A 23,411-nucleotide genomic window follows, 5' to 3' on the forward strand; every position below is an offset into this window, starting at 1 on the left:
GGTAGAGTCATAAGGTAGGAGGTCAAAATGGCAAAACATGATTTAGATAACTTATTGGTGTATTCATCTCCAGTAGGGATTACTGCAATGGGTTTTTCGCTTGGGTGTCACTGAGTCAAGCCCTCATCTACTTCTTTGGCTTCCGAGGTTTTCTGTGAAAGAGAATCACCTTGAGTTGACCATTTTTCATTTTGAATGCACTTCATTCACATCAATGTATTATAACTGGTTGGGCACCGAAACACTGTTCTGGTATGGCAGAGGTGCCAACGCAAATGGTAGTAACTGTACCGAATGACCGCAATACCATAATAAACTACGAGTCCCTGTACATCATACGCCATTTCTAATATCTTGCTCTGATAGCACCACATTAAAGATACAGTTAGCTAACATAAACACTAGATGTACAAGCTTAAAGCTGAGGGGTGCACCACATAGGTAAGTGGACAGTGTTTGAGAACTCACATGAACAAATGCCAAGTACCTTGTCAAAAGTCTAGCAGCTACTATGTAAAAGGCTGTGAAACCCACAGCAAGCTGTTTAACATTCGATAGATAGATAGATAGATAGATACTTTATTGATCCCCAAGGGGAAATTCAAGATGTTCAAATGTATTGTGCATATAGAAGCACTGCGATATTGAGTATAACTTAGTGTTGAGTACAACTTTGTCTTAACAATAACAGCAATAGCGACAGTACCCTCTAGAATTATTGGCACCCTTGGGTAAAGTTTACTAAAACCTGTATAAAAACGAATCTTTTGGTGATTAATTGTACTCCCACAATGAAAACATATATGATTTAGGCTACCTAAGATCATCTGTCCCCATGTTACGTCCGTCAATGCAAACGGTCATGTCCCACTGAAAGATGGTGTTAACAAGCACATAGAAGGGTGGAATATAACTAATTATAGCTTAAATCACATCTACTCTTTAAAGGCATTCCAAAAATATATAATAGGCTACTGAAGATGATCTGTTGCCATGTTACACCCTAAAAACGACCAACTCTTAGAAGAGTCCGTCAATGCAAACGGTCACGCCATTTGTGTCCTTCAGCTTGCACTGGGGGGGGGGGTCTTTGTGGACTTGGTTACAATGCATCTTCTGGTGGTGTGAACTGTTAAATCAGAGTGAAAGTAAGAAAGAAAAAGGACAGACAAAAGTAATGTATTAAAATAATATTACTATGGCACTACAACAAAACAATCATTCATACACTAATACTGATTAGAAAAACAAAAGGGCAGACACTAAGAATCTACAGGTACATACATACATTATAGACTCAACATCTTTCATTATAATTTTTAGGTGTGCGTAGGTGTGCAGTGTGGCGCTGGTGGTTTTGGGGTGGTGTATTATGGGTATTGAGCATCTTGGAGGAATAGGCGATATACAGTTGAGGCCTCAATTATCAGCCCCCTTGAAATTTTGTAACATTACTCAAAAATTCTCCCTACAATGTGCATTGACTGTTTACCTAAAGATTCCAAGGAATAGGCCTACCCATGGAGGTATTATCAGAACTGGAGAAAGTGAACAAGTCCTGCCCCCATTCATTTCAATGGGAATGCTAGGCTAGTGAAAATTGCCAAAATTGAACGATTTTTTCGGGCTTCAACATGGCGTTTCAAGGGGCTTGTTTCCGGTGCCGTTTTACTTAGCCAATTAAGTGCCAGGTTACTGATTGTCATAAAATGGCCCTGATATGTCACTAGACATTTAGAAATCATGCTAATTTCAAATACTTACATCACTGACAACAGTAGTCCGGCCAAGATACTGTCATTTAAAAGTGAAGTTGCAGCCCTCAACTGTTGATGTTGTTATGTTGTGTTTTGGTTTGATGCGCCGCCCTACACTTATCTACGAATCACGAAGTCAGTAGTATTTCGCCATCCGGGTTGCCAGCTATGCTATGTACCACCATAGACAGCTGCCGCTACAAACATATCAGATAAAAAATGTCTAACGTTATGGAACCTAAAAGACCTTGTTATGAATCAGAAATATGTCGAAATAAAACAAGGATTTAGGAGATTGATACGGCTGAAAACGGAGAAGAATTAGAAGACAGACGTCACTGTTGATAATTTGCTCCTGGACAGGTACAGATTCATTAGTTTGGCTAACTTACTTGTAGGCTAAATGGACATTTCAAATAGCCTATTCATGATAGTTGAACAAAGTTATGCATGTTCGTGAAATGTAATGTTATGTTGGCCATATGGAGGAGGTGGGTCATTGAATTGAAAAGGTAGGCTAAGGAATTGTTTGGGAAATAGAAACAGCTAGTAGTCATTGCTAACGTCAGCAATGCATTATCAGAGTTTGTTTCTCTGTCATTATGCTGAGGAAAACAGCCCTTGCCATTGAAAGCCTAAGTTCCTGCTGCAGCTAAAAAAAAAAAGAAAAACAGTGGCCAATCATTAAGTGCAAAAACTAGCCTCATATTCAATGCATTTATGCTCCCACTCCATTTTTAAAAGGTAAACTATGCAAAGTTTTTCAGTTAATCAATTCGTTCCATACTGTTATATATGATTAAATGAGTCATTACCGGTCGACCGGTGTTTTTTTTCGGCCACCCTAGTGGTCTGTAGTGGTAGAACCACACTTGCAACTTCAGGAGACCTCGGGCACGCACCCATGCTCTACTCCAGGAAGTGTCATGTAAAATCTCATGAAAAGGCACGGCAGACTGACCGTTTGAGGAGTTTTGTAAAATATACACGCTAAAGCTGTAGGGGAAGCTCTGCAGAGAAATATACAAGCATAAAACGAGCAAAAACTAAAAGTGAAAGCGAAACCGGTGATGAAATCGCCAATCCTGCATAGTATACCTTTAAGATATGATTAAAAGTTTGAAGAGCTCCAGGGTTGGCTGTACTTGTCCAAAGTGTTCACAAAAGGACTTGAATGAAAGCTCAGATTGTCCCCCTCAAAATGATACCATAATGAAATAGATTATGTAAATATGTCTTTAACAAAGGCCAATAGCAAGACATGCACCGGTGTCTAAATGTGTTTTTTTTCCAATGGGGGAGCGTAACTTTAACAGGTGATAACCCTAATTTAGCTGTGACTCCAGAAAATGTTAACAACAGACATGTAGGTTTTCAAAAAGTATAAGCAACCTTTGCCCCCCTGAGTGCCACCTTGAGTGGTACCAACATCTCATCTGGCCCATGGACTAATGTGTAGGAAACACTGTACAGGCGGCGCATGTCATTGCAACATTGCTCTGGAAATCCCCCCCGCATTAATTGAAACGTCAACTTTATTGTAGGCTACTCGAGGCCAGAAAATAAATAGTGACATAATCGATTATGGCACTTTGCCGCATCGATGCTGAATCGTGCATGCCCCACATTGCGATTGCTTCGCCGAATCGATTATTGTTGACACCCCTAGTTGATACATACATACCTCTCACGTTACAATGCATGCCCTCAAAGGCTCTGGTGCGCCCTCCTCTCAAAAAACAAAATTCAGGATCCTGCAAAAAGAAAAAAGAAAAAGAAATGAGGATTGATTTCTAAGCACACCTCAGTCCTGTGTTCAGTGTACCAGCATAACTGTACACAGTGCATAAAGTAGGGTCCATCAATATGGGGAAATTTCAACTGTTCACAAAGAGCAAAGTTTCTAAACATTATCTAACACATAACACACAAATCTATGATTGTGACATGCCATACACACAAACACCTGTGTACGGAAATAGAAAAAAAAAATACAATACATATACGAGATCTACACATCTAAACAGCTATCCTGATGACATTTATAAGTCAAACACGCCTGAAGTTAATTGCATAGGCTACTCATGGGTTTCATCAGGTCCCTTTCCACAGGTGTATTAAATCAAACACCTTGGCTTTCAGCGCAGACTGCATGGCACCTGTGGAAATGGACCTGATGAAACCCAAGAATAGCCTATGCCTATGCAAATGGATAGTCGTACTTGGCTCATTGTTGGTAATTAACTTCGGATGTGCCTGGTCTGTTAATGCCAACGGGATCCTCATATCACGGACGTTAGGGTAGCAGCTAAACCTAAGATCCTTCATGCCTCCGCTTTAACCCTCTCTGCCTGGCTAAATTGCAAAGAATCCTCGAGGTAGTAAATAGTGTTAATGTTAGTTAGCTTGCTTCGTTCGTGCCATAGAAGTACAACTAAGCCAGTTAACATTTTTGCTCCACTTTATTTTCTTTCACAGGTCAGAGGCTGAGCAATTTAATATACACGTAAATTGCATCCAAGCTGCAAAGAAACAACGAGCTAACACCCCAGCTAGTCAATGTTAGCTAGCCTGCTACCTTGAGCTAAACAGCTAGCTTCGTTCGTGCCGTATAGTTGGTGCCACTTCTATATATTTTCCCTAGCTTGCACTTCTTTACACAGACATGATAAATATTTTTCGGTTGTTGTCCTAATTAATAATTGTTAATTGAACTGCATTTCTGAATTCTTTCTTTCTGTTTAATATGGGTGATAGAACTTGGTGATAGAGCTCGAAATATGTAGAGTTATTGTAAAATGTTAAGGGAACAATTGCTAATGCTTTTGAAGGAAAATGCTAGACAAGACCAGAGAATGTCTACAAGACTTACCTCAAGTTCACCGTAATTTCGCAAGATTTAAGTCAGGCGTTGAGTCTTCTCTCATCCAAAGTTATGCACAGGTCCCTCCAGTGATGACTTGAACTGCGTGCTTGCCGTTTGCAGCAACCGTTGAAAACCGGCTTCATACTGGTAAAAATAGGCTAAGCCTTTCAATTTAAATATCCTTCGAAACAGACTCGCCGTGAACTGAATAATAAATTATTATTTATTAACATAACGTGCAGCTTATAAAGGTATGTCGTGCCGTCAGTTGTACCGTTTGTTGGCCGTCAAGCGATCAAGACATGCGCGGTACACATTTCACAGAGGAATCGTTACGTTTCCTATTTCGTCATTATGCGCATGCGCAGTACGGATTTACAGCCAGTCACGGATCGTGTACTGACAGGGCCCTCTGCCTTTATTCAGGTAGAATGGTGGAGAGAGACAGGAAGAGAGTAGGAGAGAGAGAGATGAGGTAGGATTAGGAGATGACCACGGGTCAGACTCAATCCTGAAAGTGCTACAAATACTGTAGCCACTCTTCCACAGCTCCCCTTCTCATCTGGGTTATCGTGTGTGTGTGTGTGCGTGTGTGCGTGCGTGCGTGCCTTTATGTGTGTGTATATTTGCATAGATGCATATGTATTAGTGTGAGAGTCTTTGTTCTAGCTGATAAGGATGCTCCACTAACTGTTTGTTTGTTTGTTTGTTTGTTTGTGTTTGCAGATAAGAACATCGACGATGACGACTCTGTGGACGGGGGGCGTTCCTCGTCCTCTAAGGGGGCGTCGTCAGTGCGACGGGCAGGAAACACCGGCTCCATGCGCCGGCCTAGCTCCGCCTCCAGCTCCAAATCCACAGGTGAGACACCGAGAGGTGTGTGTGTGTGTGTGTGTGTGTGTGTGTGTGTGACATCCATATATGATGATCGTTACATATGAAATGCAATGAGATCACACGGTATTCAGTAGTTTAAATTTCGCATTTGTGATATGTGTTTATCATTTTCTTAGTTTAATTAATGAATTTGATGTTTGTGCGTGTCATGTTCTTGTTCTGGTGTTGAGTTGCCTCGTTTCCCCGTAGTCATCTGTGTTGCTCACTTCCCTTCAGTTCAGTCATCGTCACTGAGTGGTCAATGGTCATGTGCTGTCCTGCCTCATTCTCTTGAATCCTCCTGCTGCACCTTTCTCTAGTCCAACTCACTCTGTGTTCCCTACAGACATCCACATCCCCCATCTCTCATCTCTTAAAGATCTGGCCATTCAGTCATTCCTCAGCTGTGTGTGTTCCATAGACATCCTCATGCCCCTCTGCTTGTTTACTCTCTGCATATACAGATGGACACAGCCGCTATGTGAGCCGCGATGTCCATCTCTATATGCCCAGTCATTGTCTCTAACTCACTGTGGAAAGATTTCCTCATCATTCATCCTCTCGCTCTCTCTCTCTTTCCCTCTCCCTCTCTCCCTCTCCCTCTCCCTCCCTCTCCCTCTCCCTCTCCCTCTCCCTCTCCCCCTCCCCCTCCCTCCCTCCCTCTCTCTCTCTCTGTCCTGTTTTCCTCTATCAGTGGATCCTTTCTCTGTCTTGTTAGAGAGGCCACGTGCTTTAAGTACTCTTCCCTTTAGAAGAGGCATGATGGAGTGGAGCTTCTGTGTAAAGTTGGTTAGCTACAGTATAATGATCTAAGAGCCAATAGACATACCCCCGAAAGTACAGTGAAGTTGGTACTGATCAAAGGGAGTCTGTTCAAAAGAAATGAATAACGGACATGTTTGAGCTTTATATTTGGCAAGATTGTAATGAAGAAGCCATTGATACATTTCTACAGGGTTTCCCCATCTTCTGTATCTCATTGAGCTGTGTCTGCATACGGCTGCTTTTTTACTACTTAGTACTACTTTTTAGTACTTACAGAGGAAAAAAAAATAAATATGTATTTTTAAATTAGATTCCTCTCTAAACACATGTGACTCTTCAAAGCGAAATCAGTCGCTTTGCGCACTACGTTATTTTGAGAAAATCCACAATAAACAAACTTCCTGTTAAAATGTTGAATTTCACGTTTTCGTATAATTCGACAGTATACAGTGAAGTCTACAGTTTCATATCGTGAACTAATTTCACAGAAAAACATACGTATTGACTGTTAAACCCGGCGAAGATTCAGCACATTTGCAGTCATTCCCGTTGTCCACACTGCTTAAAAAGGTGATTCTCCTCTTCTGGCATATCGTGACAGGAGAACCATGTCAACTTTGGATGCGGTTATCTTAGCGATAGTTTGTGTAATACCCTCGATATACATATCGTTGGCAAGCTTAGTTTATGGCCATTTATGTGAGCACAATAACTTAATTTGGAAATGTTACCGAAACGACTGGTTTCACTTTGCAGGGTCACATATATGATAGAGAGGAAATACAAGAAAACTCTACAAGTTAACTTCCCTCCTACATTTCACGCCTCATACTGCATACGGTTGCTTTGAAGGAATGCCTGTTGCTGTATGGAAGTCCCAATGCCCCAGTGCAGTGACGGGGACACTGTGCTGTAGGAGATGCCGCCCTACGGATGATCCGTTAAACTGAGGTCTTATTAAGGGGCTAAAGACTACTAGTGGGTTCCCTGGGGTCTTGGCTAAATTGCCAACCTGGCCCATTGAGCCTGGTCCCCTTATCTTGGCCTAGTGTAATTGGCTCATTCATTCATGGCCTTACAGGCAGGCTACTCCAGTCCAGACATGTAACTGAAACGTCCTGAGCGCCGAGTGTATGCTGTAGCCATTAGCTTCCACTCCAATCAATGGTATCAATCCATCAGTGATGGGAGTCTACGGGAACTATTTTCACGCTCCGTAACACTTCTGTTATGTGTCTGGAGTAGCCTGTCTGTGTCTCTCTCTCCACCTCAAGCTGGTGTGTGGTGAGCGTTGGAAAGCAATGTGTTGTTATGTTGCTTGAGTGTGTGTGTGACATCATGCCGCATACTAATCTCATCATTTGTCAAACATCATCATTTATGATATATATATATACTGTATATACGCTGCCATGTTATCTATGCTAGCAGCCATAGAGATCCTACCCCTGTGTGTGTGTGTGTCTATCCCAATAAACTGCAGTTTAGCTGTTTCTTTTTTGCCCCGGGTGGTGGTATTTTGATCGCTGTAATGGAGCCTGCCGGAGCCCTCACCAAGAGGGAGAGGTAGTGCAAGGTCGTGGCGGGCGTCCGAGAGCACTTCCCCTTTCCTGAGGCCGGGGCACAGTGCTGAGGCTGGGGCTGCTTGGGTGTGTGTTAAACCCTGACAACACTCCGTCTCTCTGGACAAACCAGTCGGAGGTCGATTACCTCTTGCTGTCAGTAGCGTTTTTTTTCCCCCTAGCACTCTTTCAGGGGGAATAACAAGGGGAAAGGCAAAACCATGCCACACACACACAGACTCACTGCAATGCACTCTCTCACATACACATGCACACACACACACTCCGTCTGTACTCCATAGGAGAACACATATTGGCCAGGCCATGAAAAATAGATGAGGAGAACCCATGGCCATGTAGTGTGAGGGCAAGACAAGACTAGCCCTGGCAGACTGCATGACAGACAGACTGCATGACAGACAGACAGACAGACAGACCTAATGATCCCTTGCCGATTCAAAAGTTCTACCTTCTCCCAACTTCAATAACTCTTATAAATAAAAACAAAATGCTTCAATTACAGTAGTACACCATCTTTACTACCTCAAGGTGGTTTGTATCACCACAGTCTTGAATACCGTTGACAACCTCTCACTTCGGTCTGCTCTCCTCTGTGTCTTATAGCCGGGCTACACCGACAAATCGTTTTGGACGACCGGTCTAACTTGGTCGGATGTCCACGTCGCTCTCACGTCTGGTGTAGTTCCGTTGATTGCAGTGGAAGCTAATTATGACAGCAGACGCTCAGTAAACAGAACGCTTCGGTTACGTGCCCGGTGCTAGCGTAGCCGGCCTGGTACTGGGTTGTGTTGCACTAATGTGTGTATTGATTGGAAGAGCGGTTGGTTCGGATGCCACTCAAGTCAAATTTGTCCCCTCGGGACGATAAAGTTTATCAGATCTGATCTTTCTTTCAGTCTTTGCTGTCTTTCTGTGCTCTTTCTCTTCATCTGTTTTTCTTTTCATCTCTTACTCTCTCACTCTCTCTCTCTCTCTCTCTCTCAATCTTTCTCCATTATTCTCTCTCTCTCTCTCTCTCTCTCTCTCTCTCTTTCTTTCCTCTCTACCATAGTATTAATATAAGTAATGATATAAGTAGTACTGATAACGATAATTAAGAAAAACAAAATGTAAACATAATGATCGTACATACAATTCATCTCTCGGTCTCTCTGTCTCTCCATTTTTGTGGAGTGTGAGATGTTCCAGAGGGTGATTGAGTCAAATGGGAGGCATTAGGGCGGACGGCAGCTCGTTGCTCAGAGTAATAGGGCCGTCAATCACGCTGACGTTCTGTCCAAATCCTCTCACCGGGTCTGCGTCTGACAAAAACGCAGGAATTCTCCATTTTTGGCCCAGACACACGGAGACGACTTTAGTTATCACTGGCCGGACACCCAGGCTTTCTCTGTACGTCGCCGGCATAGAGATATCATATCTTTTCATGTCCTGGAGTTTGGCCAGATAAGTACGATTTAAATCAAGCAGCCAGCTTTGAGGTAACCTGACTTTCGCCAGATCCTGTAGTTCGCTGTCTGCTTCACACAAGGATCTGGGACTTCTCGATAGGAGATGTATTTCTGAAGGCGGGTCATTGTAAAACATCCTCGCATGTGATTCGATAAACCACTTGCCTGTTATCTTGAATGACGTGCTAGGCTTCTTCAAGCTCTTGCCAAACCCGGTCGGAAGAAGAGTAAAAACATCCTTGCCACCAATAAATGTCTTCAAAACTATTCTCTGTTAATCTTTTAAAGAATGAATACTCGATAGATTCGACAAAACGGTTGAAATAGCAGAATCAATGTCAGCACAAGACTCCTCGCTGCGTGCCGCCATTGTTATTTGAATCAAACACTCGCTTCGGCGCTCCTGATTGGTCGATTATTTTTTGATCACTGGCCCAGGGGTTTGGGTTGCCCTCGCGTCCAGACCCTTGTGTGGAGCTCAGCCTCTGGTGGAGCATGGCGGAACTACAAGGGTCTGGCGAGAGTCAGGCTAGCTTTGAGGTAAACCAGAGTAGAAATCTTGTGAAATGTACTGAAATACTGAAGTACCATTTAATGCCTTCCAAAAACATCCCCAGTGCCAAGGCTCACTTAGCAGCAAATGGAACCTGTAGTCCGTGTCAGATGCTGTTTTACAAGCCTCTTTATAACCCTATTATTAGGCTGAGGAATAGCATGGCCCATTTTAGCAGATATCTAGCGCCCCCTTATAATTATCTGGCAACCCATTTGAATAATTAAGAGAGCTCTATGCTGATTGGCTGCCTAATATGCTTCAGCAACCTCTTCCTGAATCTTCAACTTGAAGTGATGAGATACCTTGTGGAGTAGGGTTGGAATCAGAGGGATGGTTTGCTTCACTGTCTTTGCGTCACAGTCAACCTGTGTTGAGATTCGCCTGTTTTTTTAGTGGTCGTTTCAAACCTGGAGATTTGTCCAAACTCGGAACGAGGAAACAACTGTGTTTTCCTTTCATGCTAGTGTTGTAGTCATGCACGGAACACTTATTCAACAAAGTCAAGGTAAAATAACAGTTTCTATGTCATCTTTAAAATAGCAAGGCTTTCACATTGCCTCTGGGAGCCTTGCCCTTACCCAGCCATGCTAGTACTTGGGATCTTTCTCATGGTATTAAATTAGCGAATTGATTTTCCAAGTAATTAAATTAGCTTTGCTTCTTGTTGGCTTTTTGCCCGACTTTGCTCTTTAGCTCTTGTTCATGTTTGGGTCCAGTGGTTTTAACCACTGTTAATAGTGGCACAGCTTAATAAACAGTAAGTTATCTGAGCGTTACCTCTGTAGTATGCAAGGAAAGAGTGTGGTATCTTCCTTCCTGTCTCCCCATGTTTTAAGCGACAGCTGTAAGAGTGGAGTTTTGCTGTCTTTCTATGGGAATGTTGTCAGAGCATTTAAAAGCAATCTTTCTGTGGGAAGGTTGTGAATGACCGCTGAAAGAGTTAAGACCGGTGATGTTGTTGACAGAGGAAAGTAACAATGTGTGTGTGTGTCGGTTGGTGTGTGCAGGTAAAGAGGGTGGCAGCGCCGGGGCCGTGGATGAGGAGGACTTCATCCGTGCCTTTGACGACGTGCCCACAGTACAGGTATGACCACCAGTGCCAACGTTACTGTGCCCTGTGTTCTCTCAGACCCACTACCAGAGCTGCCATCATAGACCATCCATCAGCACTGATACATCCAGTCTTAGTTCATTTAAACAGAGACCAGTAGCTAACAACACAAAACATTATCTATTGTGAATCCAAATTGAATTTGATGTGAATCCAGTTTGAATGTGGTGTGACTCTCTTGCTAAGCCTGCTCTGGTCTCTCTGTGCAGATCTACTCGGGCCGCGAGCTGGAGGACTCCATGAACAAGATCCGCGAGGTCCTGTCAGACGAGCGTCAGGACTGGGAGCAGAGGGTCACCGCGGTAACAACCACCAATCAGCCTGTCTGCTTTGTTAGGAGTTAGACACTGCCCACTATAGAAGTGTAGATGATTATGTCATTGTCATTTGTTTCTTGATGTTGATTGATCAGATGTTGCTAGGTTAGACGATTGATTGGTTGTTCACATGTTAAATTGATTAATAAGTTTGCTATTTGCAGTGTGTGTGTGTGTGTGTGTGTGGTATATTATGTATGTTGTTTATTAGTACTTGGTTGGGTTAATTTTATATCAGTAAACAGTTGTTGATTTATTTCAATAAAATGAAATAATCGATAAGTGTGTGTGTGTGTGTGTGTGTGTGTTCAGCTGAAGAAGGTGCGCTCGTTGCTGCTGGCCGGTGCTCTGGAGTATGACGGGCTCCCTCAGCATCTGCGTCAGATGGAGCCGGCCTTCAAGCTCTCGGCCAAAGACCTGCGCTCACAGGTGGTGCGAGAGGCCTGCATCACGCTGGGGTACGGATCACACACACACACACACACACACGTCACGCAATCATACGCGCTCACACAATCACACACACACACACACACATCATGCAATCATACTCGCTCACGCAATCATTCAAACTCACACACACATCATGCAATCATACTCGCTCACGCAATCACTCAAACTCACACACACGTCATGCAATTACACACACTCACGCAATCACACAAACTCACACACACGTCATGCAATCACACACGCTCGCGCAATCACACAAGCTCACACGCACTCATCATGCAATCAAGCTCGCTAACACACGTCACATGCAGGGAAAAAATTGTATTTCAGTGGCTAGTGTGTCACACAGACACCCGTACACACTCACAGGAATGTCATCTCTGCATTTGACCCACCTGTGTGTAGTGAACACACACACACACGCACAAGCACATACAATAAGTGTCCTTGATCCACATGATCCAAATCATATGTAATCCAAATGGAACATGATGGTTCAATAAAAGGGTTTTATATACGCCTCTCTCTCTCTCCATTACCCATCAGGCATCTGTCCGTGTTGCTGGGTAACCGCTTTGACCACGGCGCGGAGTCCATCATGCCCACGCTGCTCAACCTGGTGCCCAACAGCGCCAAGATCATCGCCACGTCCGGAGTGGCTGTCGTCCGCATCATCCTGCGTGTGAGTGAACACACACACACACACACGCGCACACACAGTCGGTGTGTGTGTGTCCATTTTCTACCAGGCAGCTGCCAACCCCTCTTCTAGTGGTATTCTTGGCAAGGGCCCCATCTGTGTGTGTGTGTCTTATAACAGTGATTGATTGATTGATTGACAGGTGTCTGTGTTGTCTCCTCTCTGCAGCACACCCACTACCCTCGACTCATCCCCATCATCACCAGCAGCTGCATCTCCAAATCTGTGGCCATCCGACGGTGAGCACCACTGCGTGCGTGTGTGTGTGCGCGTGTGTGTGCGCGTGCGTGTGTGCGCGTGCGTGTGTGTGTGTGCGTGTGTGTGTGTGTGTGCGTGCGTGTGTGCGTGTGTGTGTGTGTGGCCATGATTTTGAGTGTGTCTGTGTGTGTATATGAGTGTGTGTGAGGAGTTGCTTATTAGCTTTAATGCTTATTTGAGTAGCCCAGCTGTGTTTATTCAATGGCCATTTATTATTTCCAGTCTGGCCCCACCCACCTACTGTAGATCTTCTATCAGGGAGTTCTATTCTGGAAACCCAGCAAGTTACTTGGCTAAGACTTCACCTTGTGGGCTCTGTTCAAATCAGACCAGAGCCTGCCCACATTCAGCTGCATGTGAAGTGACAGGAACACATCTGATGCATTCTGGGAAAGCAGTGACGGGGAGGGGGTTATTTCTGATGCATTCTGGGAAGGCAGTCAGGTGACAGGGCTATATCTGATGCATTCTGGGAAGGCAGTGACTGGGCAGGAGTGTTTCAGGTGCATTCTGGGAAGCCAGTGCGAGGATGTTTCTGAAGTCTGCTGCGTGACACTGCCTGACCTCCTCCTTCTGATCCCCCTTCAGGCGCTGTTTTGAGTTCCTGGACCTGATCTTACAGGAGTGGCCCACAAACGCTCTCGAAAGGTAAATACGTCTCACAAAGTCTACGAGTACTTTGATCTTAAGAATGAATATTCACTGCTAATGTCATAAACTGACATACTCATACCAAAGATACTTAAATACCTTTTTCAACCGTCTCTGCTCATACGTACGTACACACATTTACTCTGTCTCTCTCTGTACACACACACACACACACACACACACACACAAGCCTGTCCAGCTAAGTGGTCCTATTAGCCCTTGTGAGGGATTAATTATGGTGAATATGGGACGGCAAACAAAGGGCAGGGCCGCCTTTTTGCCTCGTCCCAGGGGGTTTCCATGGCAACAGGTTTCCTCTGCCCGTGCTGAAGTGTTTCCTGTGAAGAGCCGTGTCTGAGTCCGTGTGGTGGCAGTCGTGGTGTTGGCAGTGGGCATCTGGGCACTTTAACCACCCTGACTGATTCTGTTACTTCAGTTTGGCTCACACGGCTCGTCTGTGTTGGTTCCTGTTCCTGCACACAGTTCTGGTTGCTTGTCTGGTCCTTATCGGTCCCTGTTGATTGGGTTAGCCCTGTTCTGTTCTGCTCTGCTCTGCTCTGCTGCATCCGGTCCAAACAGCTGCTCCTTTTAGGCTGCTGTTGCTGATAGTTCTGGTTCTAGATCCCATGGGTTCCCGATCTTCTCAGTCCTCAGTTTACATTAACATAACTATTTACAGTACATTAGCATTTATTTACTTAACAGATGCCTCTATCCAAAGCGACATGCATATGTCAGCTACATTACTAGGGCCGTTGTGCCTCAGTGCAATGTGGGGTTAAGTGCCTTGCTCAAGGGCGGTGGAAGAGGGGAATTGAACCCACAACTTGCGATTGGTTATGGCAGATCTGAGCGGCTCTGGGCAGATCCAATAGTTTTAAATATCAACAGAGTATCTGCATTCAAGGAAGGTCACACTTGGCACTGGAAAGTGGCCAGACTCTCTATACATTATGGATGTACGAGTGTATGGTAGGACCAGGCTACTAGCCCTGGGGTGAAGCATTCATTTCTCTGTGTGTTTGCAGGCATGTTGCAGTGCTCAGCGAGACCGTCAAGAAAGGAGTACACGACGCAGACTCGGAGGCCAGATCTGTGGCCAGAAAGTAAGCTCTACACACACACACACACACACACACACACACACACACACACACACACACACACACACACACACACACACACACACACACACACACAGAAAATGGTGCTTGATCCAGTAAATTAGTAGAGATGAATGTGTTTGGCTATGAAAAGGACTTTCTTCAGTGATCCTCTACATTCATATGTACAGACTGGATGGGTCAGACTCCCACCCTATTGAGCTACATTAAGGTTGTGTATGCCTCTGTCCAGCTTTGTGATTGGCTGTCCTCTGCCCCACCCACAGGTGTTATTGGGGTTTCCATGGCCACTTCAGCCGGGAGGCGGAGCAACTGTTCCAGGCTCTGGAGCTGTCCTATCAGAAGGCTCTTCAGTCCCACCTCAAGGGCTCTGACAGCGTCATGTCCCTCCCCCAATCAGATCGCTCCTCTTCCAGTTCCCAGGAGAGCCTCAAGTAAGGCCCATGTTGCACACACACACACACACACACACACACACACACACACACACACACACACACACACACACACCAACACACCAACACATCAACACATCAACACATACACACATACACACATACACACATACACACACACACACACACATACACACACACACACACACACACACACACACACACACACACACACACACACACACACACACACACACACACACAAACACATACACACTCTTCCAGTTCCCAGGAGAGCCTCAAGTAAGGCCCATGTTACCCTCTGAAGTTACTGAATTAAACTAGCATAATATCTAGCATCACATCTTGTAAATAAATATAATGTCATGATAAATCACATGTTTTATGTTTTGTGATATATTTTAACATTTGAGGGGTGTTGGTGGATCCTAACTCTTTAGTTTTCTTTGATAATGATGAAGAAAGTTGTTGTTGACTCCTGTCTTCCTCCCACTCTTTCACTTGCAGCCGGCCGCTATCGAAGAGCAGCTTTGGCGCAGGCAGAAGTAAGGACCACGCACACAACCACATTACACACACACACACACACACACACACACACACACACACACACACACACACACACTCACTCTCAACCACACTTCACACACACACACACACACACACACACACACACACACACACTACTTCTCAGAGATGATTTACCATGGGCCCAGCTGATTTAGTGCCCTGCAACAGACCTCTCTAAATGGCCACATTGAACTGGCTCATTAGCTGAAGGGTTGTGGGTCTTTCTGGGCCCCTTACTTCCCAATTTCTTGGGCTTGTTAGAGGCCTGATGTTTTGTACTGTTCAATAGTAGGGATTGGCCAATCACCAATCACGGCAGTTTGAAGATCTGTAATGGTGCCCAATCACAGCAGATTGGTGTTCTGTCAACATTGACATCTCTTAATATATTATATAATGTAAATCAAAAGAATGTGTCTTGTATGTGTATGTTTTTATTGTGCATACACTAATCATGTGTGTGCATGTGTCTCTCTCTCTCTCTCTCTCTCTCTCTCTCTCTCTCTCCCTGTGTGTGTGTGTGTGTTTGTCTTTGTGTGTGTGTGTCTGTGTGTGTGTGTGTGTGTGCGTGTGTGTGCGCTTGCGCATCTTCCAGCTCCCAAGGCGGTTCCCTCGCGAGCGACTCCAGGCTCCTCCTCCCTGCAGCGTTCCCGTAGCGACATCGATGTGAATGCCGCAGCCAGTGCCAAGTCTCGCATGCCCTCAGTGCCCAGTGCTGCCCCCTTCAGCTCCGCCAACGCACTGCCCCCCGGCTCCTACGCCTCCCTAGGTACACACTACCCTAACACACACAAACACTAACACACACACTCTACTCCAACACACACACACACACACTCTCTACTCCAACATGCACACACACACACACACACTCTCTACTCCAACATGTGCACAGACTAAAACATACACTCTATTCTAACACACACACACACACACACACTCTACAGCACACTCAACAACAATCTATCCTAACACACATCCAACACACTCACAACAAGTAGTATCTGCTACCCTGTCTAGCTCTGCCAGTATGATCCTACAATATGTTCCCCCTTGGTACCAATCTCCACACACACACAGACACACACACTCTCACTCTCACACACACACACACATACACACACATGCATATACGAACGAACAAACTATCACACATGCTCAGGAAAATACAAGTGCTACTCTATGGCTCCTCAATCCCATTTTGGTTATTTTGTATACACCGTGTATTTCGGGAAGCACTTTTGAGATAAATCGGATAAGATTAAGACACCCCCCCCCCCCCCCCCCCATTTGACCGCTTCCTGAGTTCAGTGGTGGCGTGTACATGACCTCTGGAAATGGCTCCATTCAGATCCTGAGATATCTGTCCCCTACTGTCTGTCTCTCCAGTTCCTCCACACACTCGCCAAGGAGTCGTTAAGGACAAAAGCAACTGCAAAATACTGTAGTTGTATTACTACAATTATAACTATAATTGACTTAATACAATACTTTAATGGTCTTACCCCACTCACACCAACATTTTTACCTTTTACCTTTAACCCCGTAGACTTACACCTGACACTCCTTTTAATGCTGCAAGCTCTCTCGTAATGCCTAACCAGCTCTTATAAGCATCCTCTGTGCTTTTAACCCCCACCCCCCCAACACACCACCCTCTTCCTGCTTCATGTAGCTGAAGTACGAGGCTCTCTTGATCTCTAATCTCTTGTTGTGATTACCCCCCCTGATCCCACCCCTACCCCCACCCACGCCCCAACCTACCCCTACCCCACCTCTGCCTCTCTTCCTCCTAAAACCTTTTGCCCCAAGATGGCGGTACCCCTGGTAAAGTGGAGGGTAAGGCTGTATTTGTGTGTGTGTGTGTGTGTGTGTGTGTTCTCTTCTTTAATCTGTGTGTAAGTCTCACAGTTCTCTGCCCCCCCAAACACCCCCCCAATATTATATTAAATCTATATTTATATAATCTCCTCCACTCGCGTCCTCTTCCCACTTCCTGTTTTCTGTGCTGTATTGTGACCATACGGTACCATACTGTAATGTAATGCACTGTACTGTACTGTAATGTAATGTAATGCGCTGTACTGTTCTGGGTGGAGGCCTGCATGGTCCATGTCTGCATGGTATCCAGTGTGTTTGCTGTTTCTGTGGTCTGTAGTCCTCTCCTCTCCTCTCCCCTGACAACCTCTGATGAGATTAATCACTGGGGGAAACATAAAGTAATGACAGGGGGGATTTACAATAGATATATATTTGAAAATAAAAAGGAATATATGCTGGGTATATATATGCTGTATGCAAATATATAGGAATATATATGCTTGGTATATATTTAAAAATATAAAGGAATATGTGTTAAGTATATGTATGAAAATATAAAGGAATATATCATGGCTGTATGAAGATAAGAGTGTGCATGGAATCCCAAAAGATGCTAACTAAAAGATGCTGAAATCAACCGTACAAAGATATCTGACCAGGGGCGCGTTTCCCAAAACCATAGTCGCTAACTAAGTTAGCAACTAAGTTAGCAGCTTTGTTGGTTGCAATGCAATTTCCCATTGCCAACCAACTAAGTTGTTAAAAGGTTAGCAACCATCATTTTGGGAAATGCACCCCAGATCAGAACAATTTTATACATAAATTGATATGCTGTTTGAAACATAAATTAGCCTTAGACCAAAATCTAGCAAGTTTATTTTAAATCAACCATCCACCATCAGCCAACAGCATCAGTTCTTTTCTGGGATAGATCACCTGTGGTGGTGACGTTGTGTGTTGACGTATTTGTTTTGTTGAGAATGGACAGTCCTGGTCACAAGTCAGCCCTTGTGTACGCCGAACCCGTCACTGCACCGGGCCAGTGGGGATTTGAGGCCCACCTGGCGCCCCTAATGCACGACTAAGCTCATATGAGTAGCATCTACACTGTGACGTACAGTACTGTATGTGTGTGTTTGAGAACAGCATGGGTATCTGGTGTGATGTGCTGATGTAACTTAAATTTCTCTCTGTCTCCCATCACTTTCTATCCTCTCTTTCTTTGGTCGCTTTCTATCCTATCCTCCTCTGGTTTCTTTTCTATCCTCCCTTTCTTTGGTCTCTTTCTATCCTCTCCTCCGCTGGTTTCTTTCTATCCTCTCCTTCGCTGGTCTCTTTCTATCCTCTCCTCTGGTTTCTTTCTATCCTCTCCCCCTTTGGTCCCTTTGATCTTCTTGTATCTCTGGATATCTCTCGTTCTCTCTCCTTTCCACTCCTGCACTGCTCCTCCTCTTTTCCACCTTCCTCCCCTCTTCTACCTCCTCCTCCTCCTCACTCTTCCTCTTCTGTTTCTTCTTCTTCATCATCCTCCTCTCCTCTTCTTCTTCCTCTTCTTATTCCCCCTTCCTCGTTGTCCTCCACTCTCTCTCTCTCTCTCTCTCCATTTTTAGGTCGTGTACGCACTAGGAGACCAAGTGCTGGCAGCACAGCAGGAAGTGTCACCCCAGCCACAGACAGCAGGGGGCGCAGTCGAGCTAAAGTGGTGTCTCAGTCTCAGCGTGAGTATTCCACTCCACACAGGCTCTGTGCCGTACCGGCATGTCTGCTTACGGGTGGCAACAACACTGCGACCCTGAAAGATCAACACTGGAATATCATCGAGATATTCCTTCAGATTTGTGTGTAAACACTGTGATGTACTAACAACGTGTGAAGGAGCTCAGTCATGGGTGGTGCTTGAGTTTTAGAGGAGGGATTTTACACCCGTGGGATGTTGGGCAATGTGACAGAGAAGCATGTTTTGTCTACCACAGATATTGAAATGATCGTTTCAGCTATCATAGTGTTGTGTGAAGAAAATCTGTTCTGACAGATTTTTCTTTTAGATTCCCTGCTGTGGTAGTCAGGATTTGGCAGTCAGATTAGTCAGTGTCAACATATCAGATGTTATCCTCCCCTCTCCCCTCTCAACAAGAAAAATTACCCTCATCATTCTTCCCATTCAACGCCTGCAGTGCAATGTCATAGTCCTTCAGCTATGACGGAATTGTAATGGGCACAGTATTATTAAGAGACGAAATGTAATATTATCATGGAAGTTGCAATCGACTCGCGTGAGAAGAAGCTTACAAAAGCCCATGTGTCGTTTTTCAAAAGTGACATATACTGGACTGTGACGACAACTGTATGGAATCTGTTCTGTTCGTAGTGTAGCAGTAGTTATAACAAACTACTTTGCATATTTTGAAATGGTAAAACAGGGAAATTCCAACCATAATGAATCAAGTAAAGAAATAACTTTCAGTGATGACACAGTGATTTTTCTCCGTCCATCTCTACTTGTATCTCATCCTTTGAATTATTAGAAAGAATTATGGTCATTGTAAGAAGAGTAAACAACAACAATTAGGGACACAACACAATTGCCCAATTAGTGTATGAGAAAAGAAAAACACAAGGCATCAACAAATGGTAAAAACTTGGATGCCATTAATAGCGTGCTATAATGAAGCGTTCTCTCTTCTCTGCTTCTGCTGCATCTCATTAGCACTCATCCTACATCTCTCTCTCACTGACACTGGCATCCTAAACCCAGGAGTGGAAAATCCAGCATGTCAGACAGTTCAAAGCCCTCAGCAGGATGCTTGAGGCTGCCGTCTGTTTTTGGCTCGTTGCCATCCTAACACAGACATAGAAATCAGGGTGAGCGTAAATCTTGTTCGGACTTGGAAGTGTCTGAAATTGGAATTTACCTTCTCCACCCCTGGTTTTATTAGGATTCCAAACATCATCAGAACAGATGTTATGGTTCCTGACTGTAACATCTGCGTGCATGGTGATGTCATTAAGCAATGCATGCTGGATAATGTAGTGTTTTCACATCTCTGGTAACTGGATGCCTCGTTTCGCTGTCTTGCATCCTTGCTCTTTCTCTCTCTCTCTCTCTCGTTCTCTCTATTCTCTCTTTTAAAAACAAGGATCCAGATCTGCTAACCCCACAGCCAGTGGTAAGCCTAGCCTCTGCCAATCAGATTCAGTCTTCCTCATCCACTCTCCTGAGAGGGAATCAGCATGCGCTGTCATTGGTCCAATAGCCTGCAGATGGTTGTTTAATCCACCATTGCATGACTGCTCCTGGTTCACCTGTGTGTGTGTGTGTGTGTGTGTGTGTGTGGGGCTGCCCTCTGTCTTGTGTTCAGTGCTGCACGGTGGTGCGATTGCTCCTTGTGTTTCTTTGTTTTTCACTTCAGATGTGCTGCGGTTTTGTCTCGTCTTTTGTATGGCTTTGTCTTAAAATTTTGCTTACAGCTTGTCAACGTTGAGTTCTGTTTTAAACATGTCTCTCTGTGTCATTTTGTGCCTGATTCCTGACCTGAGAAATGCTTTAAAACTCATCAGTGAGGTTTACTGTACACAAAAGGTGAACAGGTTGAGTGGCCCTCACAGCATATCAAATAATGGCAAATTCAACTTCAAATGTCATATTGGTTTGGAAATGTCTAGCTAATTTGCATTGTTTTATTCCAGACATTGATTACTATAGCGCCCATGTGTACACAGTAGTAAATGAACGTTTATTTGCAAAATGAACAATTATTGCGTACATTCATTTTATTATTGCCCAATCAATCAGACTTCTCCAAAGTGAATTGATATAAGCTACATTTTTGAAAGTACATTGGGACGCATGACCTTGCAATTTCTCTGCCATATAGCTTTGCTGGCTAAGCTGGCAGAACTTCTTCAAAATCGACCTTTTTGTCAAGAGGATGTGAATTTGATTTTAGTCCGTGCAGGCCAGAGTTTTTTATTTCATTTTTTATCTCTGCCTCACACACTCTTTCTGCCCCTGTGTGTGTGTAGCGGGCAGTCGTTCCAGCTCGCCCGGGAAGCTGCTGGGTCACACGTACGGGCGTATTCCTCGTCCGACGGGAGCCGCGACGCCAGCGGACGGCAGGCGGAGTCGCATTCCCCGCAGCCAGGGCTGCAGCCGCGAGACCAGCCCCACACGCTCTGGCTCGGGTAAGGACACACACACACACACACACACACACACACACACACATACACACTCACGCACTCACATAATCATGCTGATCACACAACACACACACACACACACACACACACACACACTCAGAGACATAAAAGACCAGCCGCATGTGCTGCAGCTCGGGTAAGGGCACACACGCACACATACACATACACATACACATACACATACACATACACATACACGTACACATACCTTCTGTTGTTGAAATATTCTGTATTAAGGGTTAAACTGACCCTGGAGCACACAGGTTTGGGGATCCGTACTGAAGACTTCAGAGAGCACTGGGCAAATGTTTTTTATTTCTGATCTTAACATTTTTTTTGGAGCATGGACAATATTTACATGTGAAGGTTTGGGTTTATATTAGTAGATTAAGGTGTTTATATTTGTATTGAAGTTTTTTTTTTTGGCCTGGCCTCAAATGTCTGTACCTGTCCGACTTGCTCCTCTCCTCTGTCCGTGTGGTGTTCTATTCTAGACTTTTCTATTCTATCGTTCTATTCTGCACTGTTCTATTCTATTCTATTGTTCTGTTGTGCACTGACCTGACTAACCCCTCTCCTCTTGTTCCTGTGCTAAGAGCATGCATCAAATGCATCACGTCTTTCTCTCTTTCTCTCTTTTTTTCTTTTTCCTGTGTGCCTGCCTGTCTGTCTGTCTGTCTGTCTGTCTCTACTTTTTGATGTGTGTGTGTGTGTGTGTGTGTCTACTCTCTGTTCACCTGTGTGTGTGTGCGTCAGCGCGGGTGAGCCGTATTCCGCGGCCCAGTGCGAGTCAGGGCTGCAGTCGTGACACGAGTCGCGAGAGCAGCCGTGACACCAGCCCCGCCCGTGGCTTCACCCCGCTGGGTGAGTACGCCCACTACCCACAATGCACCTGTGACCTCTGAACCTTGCCCTTACCTCACCCTAGAACTAACCTGAAGCCTCTGATAGCTGTCCTCTTAACATTTCCGAAACCTCTCTCCATTCAAACTAAACTTTGTTTCTGTCTCAGTGCTGGTGGGTTGAATAAGTGGAACGCTACATCAGCTGTCTGTAGCCAGTGCAAAATGTTAATGTGAACTGTAATTGGGAGTTGATCTGCAGAGAGCAGTTTATCTACTGAGGGGATGTTTGGATTGATACTGTAAAGCAACCATCAATAGACCTCTGAAGTTCACCTACAAATAGGATCCAAAACTGCCATCTTCGCCCATGTAAGGAGTTAATTGAAGCTAACTGCCTATGGCAATTTGCATTTTAAGTTAACTCTGGGGTAGCAAAGATCTGAAAGAGTGTGCCATCTTCACCTACCAAAGAGGACAGTATTCACTTGAAGGCAGAGGACCATACTTTGCAGTGCAATACGTCTGCATTTCCAATTTCTTTGTCCCCGTGAGAGTTCAACAGGTGCGAAAATTCACAATCCCCATGTTATTGTACCATAGAAAAAATCTCAAGATACCGGATCTCCTTATTTGGGCAAAGCTTTTTCCTTATTTGGGCAAAGCTTTTTTTTTTTTAGCTTTTTTGTAGGCGAACTTAAGAGGTCTATTAGGAATACTGTGGCTTAAAAATATATGGCTAAAGCTGGCAAAGGATTGTGGAGGCTGAATATGATGTATGATATGTCTTGATTGTTAAGGGTAGATAGAGCCTTAGGTAAAACAAGACTGCAGGAGAATGCGACCTGAGTGTGTGTGTGTGTGTGTGTGTGTGTGTGCCTGTGTGTGTTGACCCTTCCCCTGATTGTTTCCCGCTGCCACACCCCGTCCCCAGTGTCACGACGTCACTCCCGCTCCACGAGCGCGCTCACAACGGCCGACCCACTCGGCTACTCAGGTGACCCTTCTCATCCACGGCACTTTGCGTGCCCGGTGCCGTAATTCCTCATCCAGCCACAAGAGGGTGCCAGAGATCTAAAAACCTCACACTTCCCAAA

At 44.7% G+C, this 23,411-nt stretch overlaps 1 protein-coding gene and 1 long non-coding RNA gene across 2 annotated transcripts in view; one reads left to right on the top strand and one right to left on the bottom strand.

Moving 5' to 3' along the window:
- LOC134071683 (CLIP-associating protein 1-B-like) overlaps positions 1-23,411 on the top strand; it is an 82,016-nt gene that overhangs the window by 37,782 nt on the left and 20,823 nt on the right. Inside the window, exons 8-23 of the mRNA XM_062528499.1 lie at positions 5,350-5,484; positions 10,859-10,935; positions 11,172-11,264; positions 11,592-11,737; positions 12,279-12,414; positions 12,601-12,671; positions 13,279-13,338; positions 14,370-14,447; positions 14,732-14,899; positions 15,389-15,426; positions 16,047-16,220; positions 17,264-17,290; positions 18,883-18,990; positions 21,296-21,454; positions 22,229-22,336; positions 23,249-23,311. Of these exons, the coding sequence (XP_062384483.1) occupies positions 5,350-5,484; positions 10,859-10,935; positions 11,172-11,264; positions 11,592-11,737; positions 12,279-12,414; positions 12,601-12,671; positions 13,279-13,338; positions 14,370-14,447; positions 14,732-14,899; positions 15,389-15,426; positions 16,047-16,220; positions 17,264-17,290; positions 18,883-18,990; positions 21,296-21,454; positions 22,229-22,336; positions 23,249-23,311 (1,641 nt within the window). The remainder of the gene's footprint in view (positions 1-5,349; positions 5,485-10,858; positions 10,936-11,171; positions 11,265-11,591; positions 11,738-12,278; positions 12,415-12,600; positions 12,672-13,278; positions 13,339-14,369; positions 14,448-14,731; positions 14,900-15,388; positions 15,427-16,046; positions 16,221-17,263; positions 17,291-18,882; positions 18,991-21,295; positions 21,455-22,228; positions 22,337-23,248; positions 23,312-23,411) is intronic.
- LOC134071684 (uncharacterized) lies at positions 851-4,932 on the bottom strand. Its single transcript, XR_009937111.1, has 3 exons — positions 4,630-4,932; positions 3,442-3,511; positions 851-1,129 (listed from the first exon to the last, which is right to left on the bottom strand). It is a non-coding gene; the product is annotated as an uncharacterized LOC134071684 (long non-coding RNA).

The sequence above is a fragment of the Sardina pilchardus genome, chromosome 23 (assembly GCF_963854185.1).
Source record: "Sardina pilchardus chromosome 23, fSarPil1.1, whole genome shotgun sequence".
In the NCBI taxonomy this organism is placed as follows: domain Eukaryota; kingdom Metazoa; phylum Chordata; class Actinopteri; order Clupeiformes; family Clupeidae; genus Sardina; species Sardina pilchardus.